This window comes from Salvelinus fontinalis, chromosome 11, assembly GCF_029448725.1.
Source record: "Salvelinus fontinalis isolate EN_2023a chromosome 11, ASM2944872v1, whole genome shotgun sequence".
Taxonomy (NCBI): Eukaryota; Metazoa; Chordata; class Actinopteri; order Salmoniformes; family Salmonidae; genus Salvelinus; species Salvelinus fontinalis.
Window position 1 is genome coordinate 36,128,508 of NC_074675.1, and position 17,513 is coordinate 36,146,020.

The window sequence follows — 17,513 nt, forward strand, 5'->3', positions numbered from 1 at the left end:
AGTGATGATTAAGAAAGTTATATTATATATTCTTTATATTATATATTCTTATTTACAATTTAAAAAAAATCCAAAATGATACAATACATTATTGACCATTCATTACCAAGCACAACCAAAACAAAAGGCAAATGCATCCACCAAGTTTGTAGAGTCACAAGCTTGATGTAGTCATTACGTGCAAGGAATATCGGACCAAATACTAAAGTTTTGACTACTTTAATACACATATCAGTGAATTTGTCCCAATACTTTTGGTCCCCTAAAATTGGGGGACTATGTACAAAAAGTGCTGTAATTTATAAATGGTCCACACGATATGGATGAAGATACCCGCAAATTAATGCTGACGTTCTGCACTTCAACCTCATAGTCATTGTATAATTGGGAATCGAAAGTGCTGGAGTACAGAGCCAAAACAATAACAAAATATGTCACTGTCCCAATACTTTTGGAGCTCACTGTATCTACCTTGACTACTTTGCTCTGGTACTGGTACTCCCTGTATATAGCTCTATTCTTGTGTATTTTATTCTGACTTTTCTTTTGATTATTATTTTTGAACTCTGCGTCATTGGGAAGGGCTCGTAAGCTAGCATTTCATGGTTGTCTACTCCTGTTGTATTCGGCACATGTGACAAATACAATTTAAATTTGATTAGACACACTCACACATACTGCCAAAGCTACTGTGTTTTTAAGGTGTGCTATGTTACTTTTCCTGTTCTATATAGCATAATGGCAAGTGTGTGAGTGTGTGTGCACTTATGGAGGACCTACTGTATCATCCTATCATTCTTTCATTCCTTCCTTTCTAGCTTCTCTTCCTCTGTATCTGCTGCTAAAGCCACTTTCTACCACTCTAAATTTCAAGCGTCTGCCTCTAACCCTAGGAAACTCTTTTCCACCTTCTCCTCCGTCCTTAATCCTCCACCCCCTCCCCCCACCTCCTCTCTCTCTGCGGACGACTTTGTCAACCACTGAAAAAAAGGTTGACGGCATCCACTACTCATTCACTCAGCCTGTTGAGTCCACTGGTGTCACTCACACAGAACTACCCTACGCCTTGACCTCTTTCTCCCCTCTCTCTCCAGATGAAATCCTGCGACTAGTGAGGTATTGCCGCCCGACAACCTGTCCGCTCGGCCCCATCCCCGCCTGCCTTCTCCAGACCATCTCTGGAGACCTTCTCCCATTCCTCACCTCCTTCATCAACTCAGTGGTCAGGGATGGTTCTAACTTCAAAATGGCCTGAGTCGCTCCCCTCCTCAAGAAACCGACACTCATCTGATGTCAAAAACTACAGACCTATATCCCTTCTCTGATTAACTTTTTCGTTATCTCTCTCGGAACGATCTTCTTGAACCTAACCAGTCAGGCTTCAAGACTCAACCGAGACTGCTCATCTCTGTGTCATGAAGGCTCTCCACACTGCCAAAGCTGACTATCTCTCCTCTGTTCTTATCTTCCTAGATCTATCCGCTGCCTTCGACAACGTGAACCATCAGATCCTCTTCTCTATCCTCTTAGGGCTGTTCGTGTCAGGCTCTGCACACTCTTGGATTGCATCCCACCTGGCAGGCCTCTCCTACCAGGTGACGTGGAGAGGATCTGTGTCTGCACCACGTACTCTCACTACTGGTGTCCCCCAGGGCTTAGTTCTAGGCCCTCGTCTCTCTATAAACCAAGTCACTCAGCTCCGTCATATCCACACATGGTCTCACCTACCATTGCTATGCGGATGACACTCAACTACTTTTCTCCTTCCCCCCTTCTGACACTCAGGTGGTGACATGCATATCTGCGTGGCTGGCAGGTATCTCAACTTGGATGTCGGCCCACCACCTCAAGCTCAACCTCGACAAGACGGCGTTGTTCTTTCTCCCGGGAAAGGCCAGTTGACAACTCCACAGTGTCGCCCTCCTGGAGTGCAAAGAACCTTGGCGTGACCCTGGACAACACCCTGTCGTTCTCTGTAAACATCAAAGCAGTGACTTGCTCCTGCAGGTTCATACTCTACAACATCCGTAAAGTACGACCCTACCTCACACAGGAAGTGGTTCGGGTCCTAATCCAGGCACTTGTCCTCTCCCATCTGGAGTACTGCTACTCATTGTTGGCTGGACACCCCGCTTGTGTGATCAAACCCCTGCAACCTATCCAGAACACTGCAGCCCCGCCTGGTTTTCAACTTTCCCAAGTTCCCCGTTCCTCTGCACACTCCACTGGCTTCCAGTCAAAACTCACATCTACAAAACCATGGTGCTTACCTACGGAACAACAAGAGGAACTGCCCCTCCCTACCTTCAGGCTTTATTCAAACCCTACACCCCAACCCGAGCACTCCGTTCTGCCACCTCAGGTCTCTTGGCCCTCCCACCCTTACGGAAGGGCAGCGCTCCCGCTCAGCCCAGTCCAAGCTCTTCCCTATCCTGGAACCAGCTTCCCCCTGAAGCTAGGACAGCAGAGTCCCTGTCCTTCTTCTGAAAACAGTATCTTAAATAATCCTCCTCACCGCACTTGTACTTGATCCCCCCCCCTTTTCTAGCTCAGACTATAATGATAGCTACTTATTTGAGGAAAAATGTACTTTCTATGCCTGTGATATGTGGTTGTCCCACGTAGCTATCTTAAGATGAATGCAGTAAATGTCTGCTAAATTATTAAAGTGTGTGTGTGTGTGTGTGTGTGTGTGTGTGTGTGTGTGTGTGTGTGTGTGTGTGTGTGTGTGTGTGTGTGTGTGTGTGTGTGTGTGTGTGTGTGTGTGTGTGTGTGTGTGTGTGTAGACTGCCCATTCAGTGACAGCGAGGGGGGACTGCTGTCCAATGGGGAAGAGAAGCTGGCAGAGAGTCTGGTCAAAGACGGAAATCCTCGGAAGTCAATTGGTCAGTTCACATCTTGAATGAAGAACATGCTGGGGAGGGAGGGATGGAGAGAGGAAGGGAAGAGAAGGATGGATGAATGGGTGGCTGGATAGATGAAAGATATTGGTAACAATTGTTTGTGTATGTTTTCTAGGAGGGGAGGGAGAGAGTGATGAGGAGGAGGAAGATGAACCTGTGGCTGAACTGAAGAAACCAAACTCTGACGAGGTGAAACCTTTATTTATTGAATGACCTTCATTGATCCCCGAAGTCTTCTATCGATATGGGTCAGCCCAGTGATACAATGACACATAACAATTCTCTCTCTGTCTCAGGGTACTGCCAGTAGTGAGGTAAATGCGACAGAGGAGATGTCTACTCTTGTCAACTACATAGAACCTGTCAAGTTCAAGAGCTTTGAGGTCGCAAACAGTGAGTGTGTGTGTCTGATGAAAGCAAGCAAGGTGTGTGTGTGTGTGTGTGTGTGTGTGTGTGTGTGTGTGTGTGTGTGTGTGTGTGTGTGTGTGTGTGTGTGTGTGTGTGTGTGTGTGTGTGTGTGTGTGTGTGTGTGTCAATGATGTGCATCATTGGTGTGCGTGTGTATATGTGAGTGAGCGGATAGGTGTCATTAGGCCTAATCACTCCTCTCATGTAGTGCATAAGGCTAGCTAAATTACTAATTCATAGTTCATTATTAGCCAAGAGACACACACTGTCACATTGATTTGAACTGATTTGTACATATTCTCTCTCTCACTCTCTCTCACAGAGAGGAATAAGTATTTTGAGATGTCATCGTTTGTGGAGACCAAGGGTATGGACACACTGAAGAGTGCACCCATCGAGTTTGTTGAATACAATAAGAAGCAGCTGAGTCGTATATATCCTAAAGGGACGAGAGTTGATAGTTCGAACTACATGCCTCAACTCTTCTGGAACGTAGGCTGTCAGATGGTGGCGCTAAACTTCCAGACACTCGGTATGTCGATCTTTCTTCCTTATACCTGAACTCTTCTTATCGTCTCATACCTTTCTTTATTATTTTCTCATCTCGCTCTCATCCCTCTCTCTTTCCTTCTGTTATGTCTTCTGTCCCCCTGCTTCACTTATTTCCATGACTGACAATCACCCTCTCTCCCCCCTCTCTCTCAGACCTGCCCATGCAGTTGAACATGGGTGTGTTTGAGTATAATGGACACAGTGGTTACCTGCTCAAACCAGAATTCATGAGAAGGACAGACAAACACTTTGACCCCTTCACTGAAAACATAGTGGACGGCATCGTAGCCAACACCGTCAAGATCAGGGTAAGTGGGTATGTGTGTCTCGGGACGGGTGGGGGTGGGGCGGTGGGGTTACGTGTGTGTGTATGTATATGTCTGTAACCATCTCCTTCTCTTCATCCCTCCGTCTCCAGGTGATCTCGGGCCAGTTCCTGACCGATAAGAAAGTGGGCGTGTACGTGGAAGTGGACATATTTGGACTTCCTGCTGACACAAAGAGGAAGTACCGTACCAGAACGTCCAATGGTAACAGCCTGGACCCAGTCTGGGACGATGAGACTTTTGTCTTCAACAAGGTAATGTTAATACAGGCTGAAGAGACACACACACACCATATCGATACACACACTCACACAGTGTACAAAACATTAGGAACACCTGCTCTTTCCATGACATAGACTGACCAGGTGAATCCAACCTACATGTGCTGTATATATTACCTCAGTCAGTCACTCCAACCTCATACCCCAGTACACTGACTCGGTACCAGTACTACTTGTAAATAGGCCTTGTTATTTTATTGTGATACTATTTTCTTTCAAACATTTTGTTAATTTTCTTACTTTTTAACTGTATTGTTGGGAAAGGGCTCGTAAGTAAGCATTTCACGGTAAAGTCTACACCTGTTTTTGGCACATGTGACAAATAAAATGTGATTTGCATTGAGATATGGATTGGGTATGTGTGCCATTCAGAGGGTGAATGGGTAAGACAAAAGTTTTAAGTGGCTTTGAACGGGGTATGGGAGTAGGTGCCAGGCACACCGGCTTGAGTCTGTCAAGAACTGCAACGCCGCTGGGTTTTTCACGCGCAAAAGTTTCCCGTGTGTATCAAGAATGGTCCACCACCCAAAGGACATCCAGCTAACTTGACACAACTGTGGGAAGCATTGGATTCAACATCGGCCAGCATCCCTGTGGAATGCTTTCGACACCTTGTAGAGTCCATGCCCTGATGAATTGAGGCTGTTCTGAGGGCAAAAAGGGGGTGCCACGCAATATTAGGAAGGTGTTCCTAATGTTTCGTACACTCAGTGTATAACAATATACACACATAACGATGCACACATACAGAAGGTAACAGCATTCTGTGTGTAGGTGGTCCTGCCCACCCTGGCCTCTCTGAGGATAGCTGTGTTTGAGGAGAACGGGAAGTTCCTCGGACATCGGATCTGCCCTGTGTCAACCATCCGACCGGGTCAGTACTGTGTTTGTCTGCCTGGCTGCGTGTGTGTGCGGATCTTTTTGATCTTGTATTGTACAGTCTGTTCTTTCAATGCTGTCATCTTGTGTGTGTGTGTGTGTGTGTGTGTGTGTGTGTGTGTGTGTGTGTGTGTGTGTGTGTGTGTGTGTGTGTGTGTGTGTGTGTGTGTGTGTGTGTGTGTGTGTGTGTGTGTGTGTGTGTGTGTGTGTGTGTGTGTGTGTGTGTGTAGGTTACCACTACATCAGTCTGAAGAATGAGATGAACCAGCCTCTGTTGCTGCCCTCTCTATTGGTCTACACCGAGGCTCAAGACTACATTCCTAATGAACACCAGGGTAAGAAACTACACTACCCATAACATCCTAGGACTACACTACCCTTAACCCCCTAGGACTATATTACCCATAACCCCATGACCCCCTAGGACTATATTACCCATAACCTCTAGGACTACAGAACTGAGTTATCTGAAATTCCGACTAAGAAAACCTGTTCATTTCCACTTCGTTATCTTCCATGTCGTAATAACAAATCAGAAACTGGGGTATCATCCGTCTATCCTGAGTTTACAGACATGCTGAACTCTGACGTCGCCTACTAAGAAAATTACTTTGATGACAGCATTTTCTGCAGTTAAATCCCAAGAGCAACAAACATTAATAAGTGTGTGTATGTGTACTAGGTCTAGGCACATTGCTCATTTTTGTGTTGTGTGTTTATGTTAGAGTATGCTGAGGCCTTGACTAACCCCATCAAACATGTGAGTCTTTTGGACCAGAGAGAGAGACAGCTAGCTGCTCTGATGGAGGACAACGGCGAGGTGAGGAGACCACACATACACAAACACACACATGTTATGTTCTTCTATCCTCATGGTGATCTAAAATGATTTTACCTAACTCCTAACCGTCAACCTTACCATAACCCTAAACCTAACTCCTAAACTTAACCACTAACCCCTTACCTTAATTTTAACCCTAACCCTAATTGTAACCGTAACCCTAACTCCTTAGCTTAAAATAACCTCTCACGAGGGACAATGTTCCTTGTGTTACTATCCTTGTAGGGACTTTGGGGGATTTTACGTCCCCACAAGGATAGAATAACCCACCTACACACACACACACACACACACACACACACACACACACACACACACACACACACACACACACACACACACACACACACACACACACACACACACACACACACACACACACACACACACACATGATATGAGGGCTACACTGAGGCGTGGTGAAAACCAGTAGGGTTTTATCTGCTACACTAAGTGTTCTTGGGTGTGATCCATGCATCGAATTCTTGAAAATAGAACCAGAGTATAATTTCCTTGCGGAGCCACGCTGCTTACTACGCCCAGGTTTCATTGAAATGAGTGGGATGCCTCGCAATCTGCAAAAGTTACACATCCAATGTAGCAGGCCTTTGAGACTGATGTCAAAATTGTGAATTAAAGATTTACACAAGTTACAAGTTAAGAATCATCAACCTTCTCTCCGCTGTGTGTAGCGTGTGTTGGAGCAGCCGAAGGAGGGAGAGAGGGATCGGAAGGGCGACGCCCCCTTGGGGAAGACCCCCTCCCCCCTCCACCCCGTCCCCGCCCCCATTGATGACATCAGTGACCTCATCAGCTCACCTGGACCAGGTAGGCCACACTGTAACACACACACACACATATCTTTGGTGTGTTATAGAGGAGGCTGGTGAGTGGAGATATTGGAGGATGGAAAGGTATCAAACACATGACTTGCATATGCGGAGGACACCGATCCATTTATTCCATTCCAGACATTATACTAAGCCCATCCTCCGATATCTCCGCCCACCAGCCACCACTGGTGTCTTTTGTATTGTATTATATATCAGGCCCTATGGAGTTATGGGGATTGGTGTTGTATGTGAGTATTGTGAGTGTTGTATTATTAGTATTGTATTTTTTATTTAACTAGGCAAGTCAGTAAAGAACAAATTCTTCTTTACAATGACGGCCTACCCCAGCCAAACTCTAACCCGAATGACGCTGGGCCAATTGTGGGCCGCCCTATGGGACTCCCAATCACGGCCGATTGTCATACAGCCCAAGATTGAACCAGGTTCTGTAGTGACGCCTCTAGCACTGAGATGCAGTGCCTTAGACGGCTGCGCCACTCGGGAGCCCGTATTTGTTGTTAGTTATCATGTGTAGGCTTAACCAGATGCTCTATTCAAGAACCTGGGCGAGCTATTGGTCGCATTCCAGGCTGACTACATTGCAAATGCAGATCTCAGCATGTCTGCAATGTAGTCAGCCTGGAGCACAATCATTATGTGAGTATCATTGCTGAGTTCTGAAGTGAAAACATCACATCTACATTTCAACCTGTCCTGTACTGTTCCTGTCTCCATGTCAGGCCAGAAAGAGGATCTCATTGCTACAGTCCTGGCAAGTAAGTCATCTCCTATCCACCCATCCACATTACATTACACCACAGAACTCATTATCACCCTCATGTGGTGGGAGGCCAAACCAGTTAGATAATTTCTCCCTTTCTCTCTCGCTCTCTCAGATCTCCAGGCTCAGTCTACAGAAGAGTTGAAACAGCAGAAGTTGTATCTGAAGCTGTTGAAGAAACAATGTAAAGAACTCAAGGAGCTCCGCAAGAAACACCTCAAGAAGGTTAGACTGACACACACACACAGCTTGTCCGTCTTTCTGCAAAATTTGAAATACTAACGTGTAAAGATGTTGTCAATAAACCACAGTGGTATTTTTTATAGACAGCTTAAATCCATTACGAAAACTGCTGTTTGTGATTGCATCAGCACAGTGTCTATTTGACATGTATGTGTGTGTGTGTCTGTGCACGGTTGTGCGTATATACGTGCGTGTGTGTATTAAAAGGTGTGGGCCCTGAGTAAAGAGCAGAGGAGTCGCTGTAACCAGCTCCGCTCTGACACACAGAGACGACGCAGTCAGATGGAGAAACATCTCAAACGCAGCATGAAGAAAAAGTAAGAGAGCGAGGGAGGGAGGGATGGATGGGGCGGATGATGAAGAGTTGGTAGGGGGTGATGAAAAGGAGAAAGGGATTCCAAATCAACCACTTGCCCCTTACACAGGAAAGGGGGAGGGGGACACAGTGGGGAATATTTGTGTGTATTAATGTGGTTGTATGTATATATATACAGTGGGGAGAACACGTATTTGATACACTGCCGGGTTTGTAATTTTTATCATAGGTACACTTCAACAGTGAGAGACGGAATCTAAAACAAAATTCCTGAAAATCACATTGTATGATTTTTAAGAAATTTATTTGCATTTTATTGCATGACATAAGTATTTGATCACCTACCAACCAGTAAGAGTTCCGGCTCTCACAGACCTGTTCGTTTTTCTTTAAGAAGACCTCCTGTTCTCCACTCATTACCTGTATTAACTGCACCTGTTTGAACTCATTACCTGTATAAAAGACACCTGTCCACACACTCAATCAAACAGACTCCAACCTCTCCACAATGGCCAAGACCAGAGAGCTGTGTAAGGACATCAGGGCTAAAATTGTAGACCTGCACAAGGCTGGGATGGGCTACAGGACAATAGGCAAGCATCTTGGTGAGAAGGCAACAACTGTTGGCGCAATTATTAGAAAATGGAAGAATTTCAAGATGACTGTCAATCACCCTCGGTCTGGGGCTCCATGCAAGATCTCACCTCGTGGGGCAACTTCTGCTGTTTTAGATTCCGTCTCTCACAGTTGAAGTGTACCTATGATAAAAAAATTACAGACCTCTACATGCTTTGTAAGTAGGAAAACCTGCAAAATCGGCAGTGTATCAAATACTTGTTCTCCCCACTGTGTATATATATATATATATATATATATATATATTTGTAAAAAAAAATATATATATATATATATATATATATATACTGTATATATAATATATTTGTTTGTTTATGTGTGTGTGTCAGTGAGCCAGCAGAGCCAGTGCAGAGGCAGTTGACAGCATTGGAGATGGAGTTACAGAAACAGACGGTGCAGCTGAGAGAGTGGCAAATGCAAGAGCTCCTAAAACTACGGCAACAACAACACACACTGGAGAGAGAGAAGAAACACACACACCTACGAGAGGTATGCACGCACGCACCCAAGCACATACGCATGCACACACACGCACACACATGCACATGCACTCACACACCTAAGAGAGATACACACACACACACACCTACGAGAAGTACACACACACTTATACTAATCACATACAGATTCTCACCCCTCCTGCTGTGTGTTCCAGGCATTTCAGAAAATAAAGGAGACATCCCAGGAATGTCAGATGGCTCAGCTCAAAAAACTTAAGGAGATCTGTGAGAGGTAAGATACTGTTTCATGCTTTATAATGATAGTTTTACACCTTACACCTGTCACCTTATTAAGTACCATAAATTATTATGTGAGTGGTAAGATACTGTTTAACGCTTTATAACTATTGTATAACTCCCAATATATACTGAACAAAAATATGAACGCAACATATTTTGTTGGTCCTATGTTTCATGAGCTGAAATAAAAGATCCCAGAAATGTTCCATATGCACAAAAAGCTTATTTCTCTCAATTTTTGTGTACACATGTGTTTACATCCCTGTTAGTGAGCATTTCTCATTTGCCAAGATAATCCATCCACCTGACCGGTGTGGCATATCAAGAAGTTGATTAAACAGGTGCACCTTGTGCTGGGGACAATAGAAGGCCACTCTAAAATGTGCAGTTTTGTCACACAACACAATTCCACAGATGTCTCAAACATGCTAACAGCAGGAATGTCCACCAGAGCTGTTGCCAGAGAATTTAATGTTAATTTCTCTACCATAAGCCGCCTCCAACATTGTTTTTTAGAGAATTAGGCAGTATGTCCAGCCTGCCTCACAACCGCAGACTACGTGTAACCACACCAGCCCAGGACCTCCATATCCGGCTTCTTCACCTGGGGGGACAGCTGATGAAACTGTGGATTAGCACAACCGAAGAATTTCTGCACAAACTGTTAGAGACCGTCTCAGGGAAGGTCATCTGCGTGCTCGTCATCCTCACCAGGTTCTTGACCTGACTGCAGTTCGGCGTCATAACCGACTTTAGTGGGAAAATGCTCACCTTCAATGGCCACTGGCATGCTGGAGAAGTGTGCTCTTTACGGATTAATCCCGGTTTCAACTGTACCGGGCAGATGGCACAATTGCATTTTATCAATGGCAATTTGAATGCACAGAGATGCCGTGACGAGATCCTGAGGCCCATTGTCATACCATTCATCCGCCACCATCACCTCATGTTTCAGCATGATAATGCATTGCCCAATGTCACAAGGATCTGTACACAATTCCTGGAAGCTGAAAATGTCCCAGTTCTTCCATGGCCTGCTTACTCACTAGACATGTCACCCATTGAGCATGTTTGGGATGCTCTGGATCGATGTGTACAAGAGTGTGTTCCAGTTCCCACCAATACCCAGCAATTTCACACAGCCATTGAAGAGGAGTGGGACAACATGCCACAATCAACAGCCTGATCAAATTTATGCGAAGGTGATGTGTCGTGCTGCATGAGACAAATTGTGGTCACACCAGATACTGATTGGTTTTCTGATCCACGCCCCTTCCTTTTTTTAGGTTATCTGTGACCAACAGATGCATATCTGCATTCCCAGTCACGTGAAATCCATACATTAGGGCCTAATGAATTTATTTCAATTGACTGATTTCCTTATATGAACTGTAACTCAGTAAAATCTTTGAAATTGTTGCATGTTGCATTTATATTTGTGTTCAGTGTAGATGGATTTATATAAAAACACCTTTTATAACTAGAGTTAAGTTCTTATGTGAGCGGCAGTGTTGGGGGTAACGTGTAACAAAAGTAACGTTACGTAATCAGCTTACTTTTATGAGTAGCGGACTAAAGTAACACGTTACTTTTTCAAATGAGGGAATATTTTTACAGTTACTTTCAGAATCATATCTCTACTGGGTGCGTGTTTCCATGATCCGATCTCAACTTGTTTCCTCATTTAGTTCTCAAGCGAGCGGAGAAAGGCTGTTTGGAGAAATGTCATTAAAGATGCTGTCCATAGAGATGTAGAGGGCTCTGATCTTTGCCATTGATCGCTTCTGTGATACGAAAGCCCATAGAGGGCTTTCCTGTCTAGCTGCAAGTGTGACCTATATACATCTCTATGGGTCAATCATGTATGTGCGGTCTATAACCAGAAGCTGCAGCTCGAGAGAAAGATTTTTAACAAAAAGATCTGTACAGATGTTTGGCTTGCAGTATATATGGCTAATTAAGCAGCTCATATGATAGTGAAGTATTTGTAGACTAGCACAGGAAAGAACGCCACTGATGAAAAGAGAAACTGCAAACCAGAGTTAGTAAGTAGCCTATATTTAGTAGAGCGCGCGCGGCTTGCTGTGCTTTTTTCTCATGAAAGTAAGTCAAAGTAATATAACGAGTAACATAAGGCATTCCTTTCCACACAAAGTACTTTTGTAAAGTAACGTGTTACTTTTGTTATTTGTATTGATTTATATGTAATGTATTATTTTTTTCAAGTAACTAATCCCAACACTGGTAAGAGGTAAGATCATGTTTTATGATCATTTTTAATAATAATTGATTGGATTCATATAGCGCTTTCCCAGATGTTCAAAGCGCTGTAAATACTAAGGGGAACTCACTTCATCCACCACCAACGTGAAGCTCATCACTTAGGTGGTGCACTGCAACCATCTGTGCTAGAACGCTCACCACGCATCAGCTATTATAGCAACTGTATTACTCCGAATGCAGATGGATTCATATCAAAACACCATTTAAAGAAAGCTAAGTTACAAGTTATTGTTTATTTGTTTCTGTTATTGTTTACAGAGAGAAGAAGGAGCTTCAGAAGATTCTAGACAGGAAGAGACAGAACAGCATTATCGAGGCCAAGAGCAGAGACAGAGACAAGGCTGAGTCGTATGTCACTGTGTGTGTGTGCGTGCGTGTGTGCGTGCGTGTGTGTTAGTGTTGCACGCTATACCGAAACTTCTGAACTTTTTCGATACTAGAACATGAAAAATGTCTCGGTAGGAGAATTGTTTTTACTTTCTGTACTTCTGTCAAATGTGTCTCACGTCATATACGGATTGAGAGGATTGAACCTGTCTAGTCACCCCTTAGCACTCACATCTATAGCCATGAAAAGCTTTGAAAGGCTGGTTATGGCTCACATCAACACCATCATCTCAGAAACACTGGCCCCACTCCAATTCGCATTCCGCTCCAACAGATCCACAGATGACGCAATCTCTATTGCATTCCACACTGGACTAAAGGAATACCTATGTAAGAATCTTGTTCATTGATTACAGCTCAGCGTTCAACACCATAGTCCCATCCAAGCTCATCACCAGGCTCAGGACCCTGGTACTGAACACCTCCCTCTGCAACTGGATCCTGAACTTCCTGATGGGCCGGCCACAGGAGATGAGGGTAGACAACAACACATCTGCCACACTGACCATCAACACGTGGCTTAGTCCACTCCTGTACTCCCTGTTCACCCATGACTGCATGGCTGCGCAGGACTCCAACACCATCAAGTTTGCTAAAGACACAATGGTGGTAGGACTGATCAACGACGCCAATGAGGCCCATCCACATCGATGGGGCTGTAGTGGAGCGGGTCGAGAGCTTCAAGTTCCTCGGTGTCCACATCACTCACTAAGGAATTAAAATGGTCCACACACACCCGCACAGTTGTGAAGGGGGCACGACAGCGCCTCTTCCTCCTTACGAGTCTGAAAATATTTGGCATGGGCCTCTCAGATCCTCAAAAAGTTATACAACTGCAACATTGAGAGCATCTTGACTGGCTGCATCACTGCTTGATGCGGCAGCTGCAAGGCACTCAACCACAAGTCGCTGCAGAGGATGGTGAGAATGGCCCGGTACATCACTGGGGCCGAGCTCCCTGCCATCCAGTACCTCTATACAAGGCAGTGTCAGAAGAAGGGACAAAAAATTGTCAGACTCCAGTCACCCAAGCCATAGACTGTTCTCTCTACTACCGCATGGCAAGCGGTACTAGTGAATCAAGTGTGGAACCAACAGGACCCTGAACAGCGTCTACCCCCAAAACATAAGACTGCTAAACAAGATTGCTAAATAGCTAATTTAATGTCTACCTGGACTACCTACATTGACCATTTTTTGCACTAACTTTCCTGCACAGAGTCTATGCACACACGCTGGACTCTACCCACACATACTTACACTGACACCCCAACACACACCCACATACACACACTACATATGCCCCCCCACACACATAACATGCGCACACATGCAAACTGACGCCACACACACACACACACACATACATACTGGCGCCACATATGCTGCTGCTACTCTCTATCTATCCTGTTGCTTAGTCACTTGATCCTTACCTATATATACATAGCTACCTCAATTACCTCATACCCCTGCACATCGACTCGGTACTGGTACTCCCTGTAAATAGCCATGTTATTTTTACTCGTTATTTTTATTCGAAGCATGTGACTATAATACAATTTGATTTGAATAATTTGTCTGAATCTTCTCAAAGGGGAAGTAGTAAGCTGGCCAGGTTACCTGACAGCGCAAGACACTTTTGAAAAGCAAGCGAGAGGAAAGTGAAATTGCAGACACATGGCTTTTCTAACGTAAACATCATGGGAATACTTTGCTTACAGTTATGATGGCCAGCCCACCGAAACAACTAAGCAAAAGGTGTTACAAAGCGGTGCAGTGCAAGGGAGGTTTATTTCCAAAACAACATAAAAAAACAATTTTACACATGACATTTTCATTGTAACATTCTGCTAGCAACTAAATTTGAATTTTGTGGGGGGGACAATGATATGAACATATATTCAGCATGACATTCATGTGAGCATTATAATATGATTACAACCCAAAAGTAATGTGAAATGCACTCATATCTTAGCTATGAAAGAAATATATTTAGACTAACGTTACTTGTTTGTCTGGGCTTGCTACCAGTTGCCACCCTGGGAGTTGCAATGCACTCTGGGAATCGTAGTATGCTATGTAAAATCCATAGGATTTCTATGATGTGTAGACTTTTGCAATATAGAAGCTCCAGAAATGAGCTTCAAAGTGTTTTTTTATGTCGTTTGGAACTAAACTATTGATTTAATATATTAAATGATTTAGGTACAATTATTTTTTTTACCTTTATTTAGCTAGGCAAGTCAGTTTGGAACAAATTCTTATTTTCAATGACAGCCTAGGAACAGTGGGTTAACTGCTTTGTTTGTTTTATTATGGCCAAAGATGAGCAAATTAACCCAAATATGTATCAAATTACATTAATGTAATGTAAGTGTAAATTTATCTCAGCTATGGTTTTTCATTATGAAATGTAAGATATTCTCATGGTTTTTAATATGGTGGTATATTTTGGAAAGAAATTGAATATAGAATAAAATATATCATATTTGTTATTTTAGTATTTCTACCAGTTATCAACATATTGTTCAATGTAAAAAATATACACTACATGACCAAAAGTATGTGGACATCTGCTCATTGAACATCTCATTCCAAAACCATGGGCATTAATACGGAGTTGGTCCTCCCTTTGCTGCTATAACAGCCTCCACTCTTCTGGGAAGGCTCTCCACAAGATGTTGGAACATTTCTGCGGAGACTTGCTTCCATTCAGCCACAAGAGTATTAGTGAGGTTGGGCACTGATGTTGGGAGATTAGGCCTGGCTCGCAGTTGACGTTCCAATTCATCCCAAAGGTGTTCGATGGGGTTGAGGTCAGTTCTTTCACACCGATTTCAACAAACCATTTCTGTATGGACCTCGCTGTGTGTACGGTGGCATTGTCATGCCTAGCCTGAACCATGAAAAACAACCCCAGACCATTATTCATCCTCCACCAAACTTTATATTTGGCGCAGGAAGCTTTCTCCTGGCATTCGCCAAACCCAGAATCGTCCGTCGGACTGCCAGATGGTGAAGCGTGATTCTTCCAGAGAATGTGTTTCCACTGCTCCAGAGTCCAATGGCGGTGAGCTTTACACCACTCCAGCCAACGCTAGGCATTACGCATGGTGATCTTAAGCTTGTGTGCGTGCGGCTGCTCGGCCATAAAAACCCATTTAATGAAGCTCCCGTCGAACAGTTCTTGTGCTGGTGTTGCTTCCAGATGCTGATTGGAACTCGGAAGTGAGTGTTGCAACCGAGAACAGATGATTTTTACACGCTATGTGCTTCAGCACTCGGTGATCCGGTTCTGTGCGCTTCGCGGCTGAGCCGACTATTGAGATTGCATGGCCGTGTGCTCGGTTTTATACACCTGTCAATAATGGGTGTGGCTAAAATAGCCGAATCCACTAATTTGAAGGGGTGTCCACATACTTTTCTATATACAGTGCACTCGGAAAGTATTCAGACCCCTTGACTCTTTCCTCATTTTGTTACGTTACAGCCGTATTCTAAAATTGATTAAATTGTTTTTTTCACCCTCATCAAGCTACACTCAATACTCCATAATGACAGAGCAAAAACACGTTTTTAGAAATGTTTGCAAATTTATTACAAATAAAAAACAGAAATATCACATTTACAGTATTCAGACCCTTTACAGCCTTGAGTCTTCTTGGGTATGACACTACAAGCTTGGCACACCTGTATTTGTTTTTTTTCTCCCATTCTTCTATGCTGATCCTCTCAAGCTCTGTCAGGTTGGATGGGGAGCGTCGCTGCACAGCTATTTTCAGGTCTCTCCAGAGATGTTCAATCAGGTTCAAGTCCGGGCTCTGGCTGGGTCACTCAAGGACATTGAGAGACTTCTCCCGAAGCCACTCCTGCGTTGTCTTGGCTGTGTGCTTAGGGTCATTGTCCTGTTGGAAGGTGAACCTTTGCCCCAGTCTGAGGTCCTAAGCGCTCTGGAGCAGGTTTTTATCAAGGATCTCTCTGTACTCTGCTCCATTCATCTTTCCCTCGATCCTGACTAGTCGCCCAGTCCCTGCCGCTGAATAACATCCTGACAGCATGCTAAGCTATAAGAAGTTTGTTGATGGATATCTATACTTTGGATTTCTTTTTTATAATTTCAGTTTTACTTGGTGTTATCACTGTTACAAACAATACACTGTTAAACACAATATGGGAGGTGCCAGGTTTCCTCCAGGCCAAAGAGTTTAATCTTGGTTTCATCAGACCAAAGTCTTTAGGTGCCTTTTCGCAAACTCCAAGCGGGCTGTCATGTGCCGTTTACTGAGGAGTGGCTTCTGTCTGGCCACTCTACCATAAAGGTCTGATTGGTGGAGTTTTACAGAGATGGTTGTCTTTCTGGAAGGTTCTCCCATCTCCACAGAGGAACTCTGGATCACTGTCAGAGTGACCATCGGATTCTTGGTTGCCTCCCTGACCAAGGCCCTTTTCCCCAGATTGCTCAGAGTCTTGGTGGTTCCAAACTTCTTCCATTTTGGAACGATGAAGGCCACTGTGGTCTTGGGGACCTTCAATGCTACAGACATTTTTTTGTACCCTTCCCCAGAACTGTGGCTCAACACAATCCTGTCTCGGAGCTCTACGGACAATTCCTTTGGCCTCGTGGCTTGGTTTTTCTCTGGCATGCACTGACAATGACCTTATAAAGACAAGTGTGCCTTTCCAAATCATGTCCAATCAATTGAATTATACCACAGTTGCACATCAATCAAGACAGTGAAGACATCAAAACTATGAAATAGCACATATAGAATCATGCAGGAACCAAGAAAAAGCGTTAAACAAATCCAAATAGATTTTAGATTCTTCAAAGTGATGACGTCTTTGCACGCTCTTGGCATTCTCTCAACCAGTTTCACCTAGAATGCTTTTCAGGCAGTCTTGAAGGAGTTCCCACATATGCTGAGCACTTGTTGGATGTTTTTCCTTCACTCTGCGGACCAGCTCATCCCAAACCATCTCGATTGGGTTGAGATTAGGTCATCTGATGCAGCACTCCATCACTCTCCTTCTTGGTCAAAAAGCCCTTACACAGCCTGGAGGTGGGTTGGGTCATTGTCCTGTTTGTAGAAAAAAAGTGATAGTC

The 17,513-nt window shown here is 44.1% G+C and overlaps 1 protein-coding gene across 2 annotated transcripts in view; it reads left to right on the forward strand.

The window, feature by feature from the left end:
- LOC129865642 (1-phosphatidylinositol 4,5-bisphosphate phosphodiesterase beta-3-like) overlaps nt 1–17,513 on the forward strand; it is a 113,799-nt gene that overhangs the window by 85,663 nt on the left and 10,623 nt on the right. For both annotated transcript variants that reach the window (XM_055938574.1, XM_055938575.1), the window contains 16 exons: nt 2,787–2,885; nt 3,019–3,092; nt 3,200–3,296; nt 3,634–3,843; nt 4,017–4,171; nt 4,282–4,443; nt 5,245–5,344; nt 5,580–5,684; nt 6,075–6,169; nt 6,883–7,018; nt 7,764–7,799; nt 7,920–8,029; nt 8,255–8,364; nt 9,329–9,488; nt 9,655–9,731; nt 12,281–12,370. In XM_055938574.1, the coding sequence (XP_055794549.1) occupies nt 2,787–2,885; nt 3,019–3,092; nt 3,200–3,296; nt 3,634–3,843; nt 4,017–4,171; nt 4,282–4,443; nt 5,245–5,344; nt 5,580–5,684; nt 6,075–6,169; nt 6,883–7,018; nt 7,764–7,799; nt 7,920–8,029; nt 8,255–8,364; nt 9,329–9,488; nt 9,655–9,731; nt 12,281–12,370 (1,816 nt within the window). The remainder of the gene's footprint in view (nt 1–2,786; nt 2,886–3,018; nt 3,093–3,199; nt 3,297–3,633; nt 3,844–4,016; nt 4,172–4,281; nt 4,444–5,244; nt 5,345–5,579; nt 5,685–6,074; nt 6,170–6,882; nt 7,019–7,763; nt 7,800–7,919; nt 8,030–8,254; nt 8,365–9,328; nt 9,489–9,654; nt 9,732–12,280; nt 12,371–17,513) is intronic.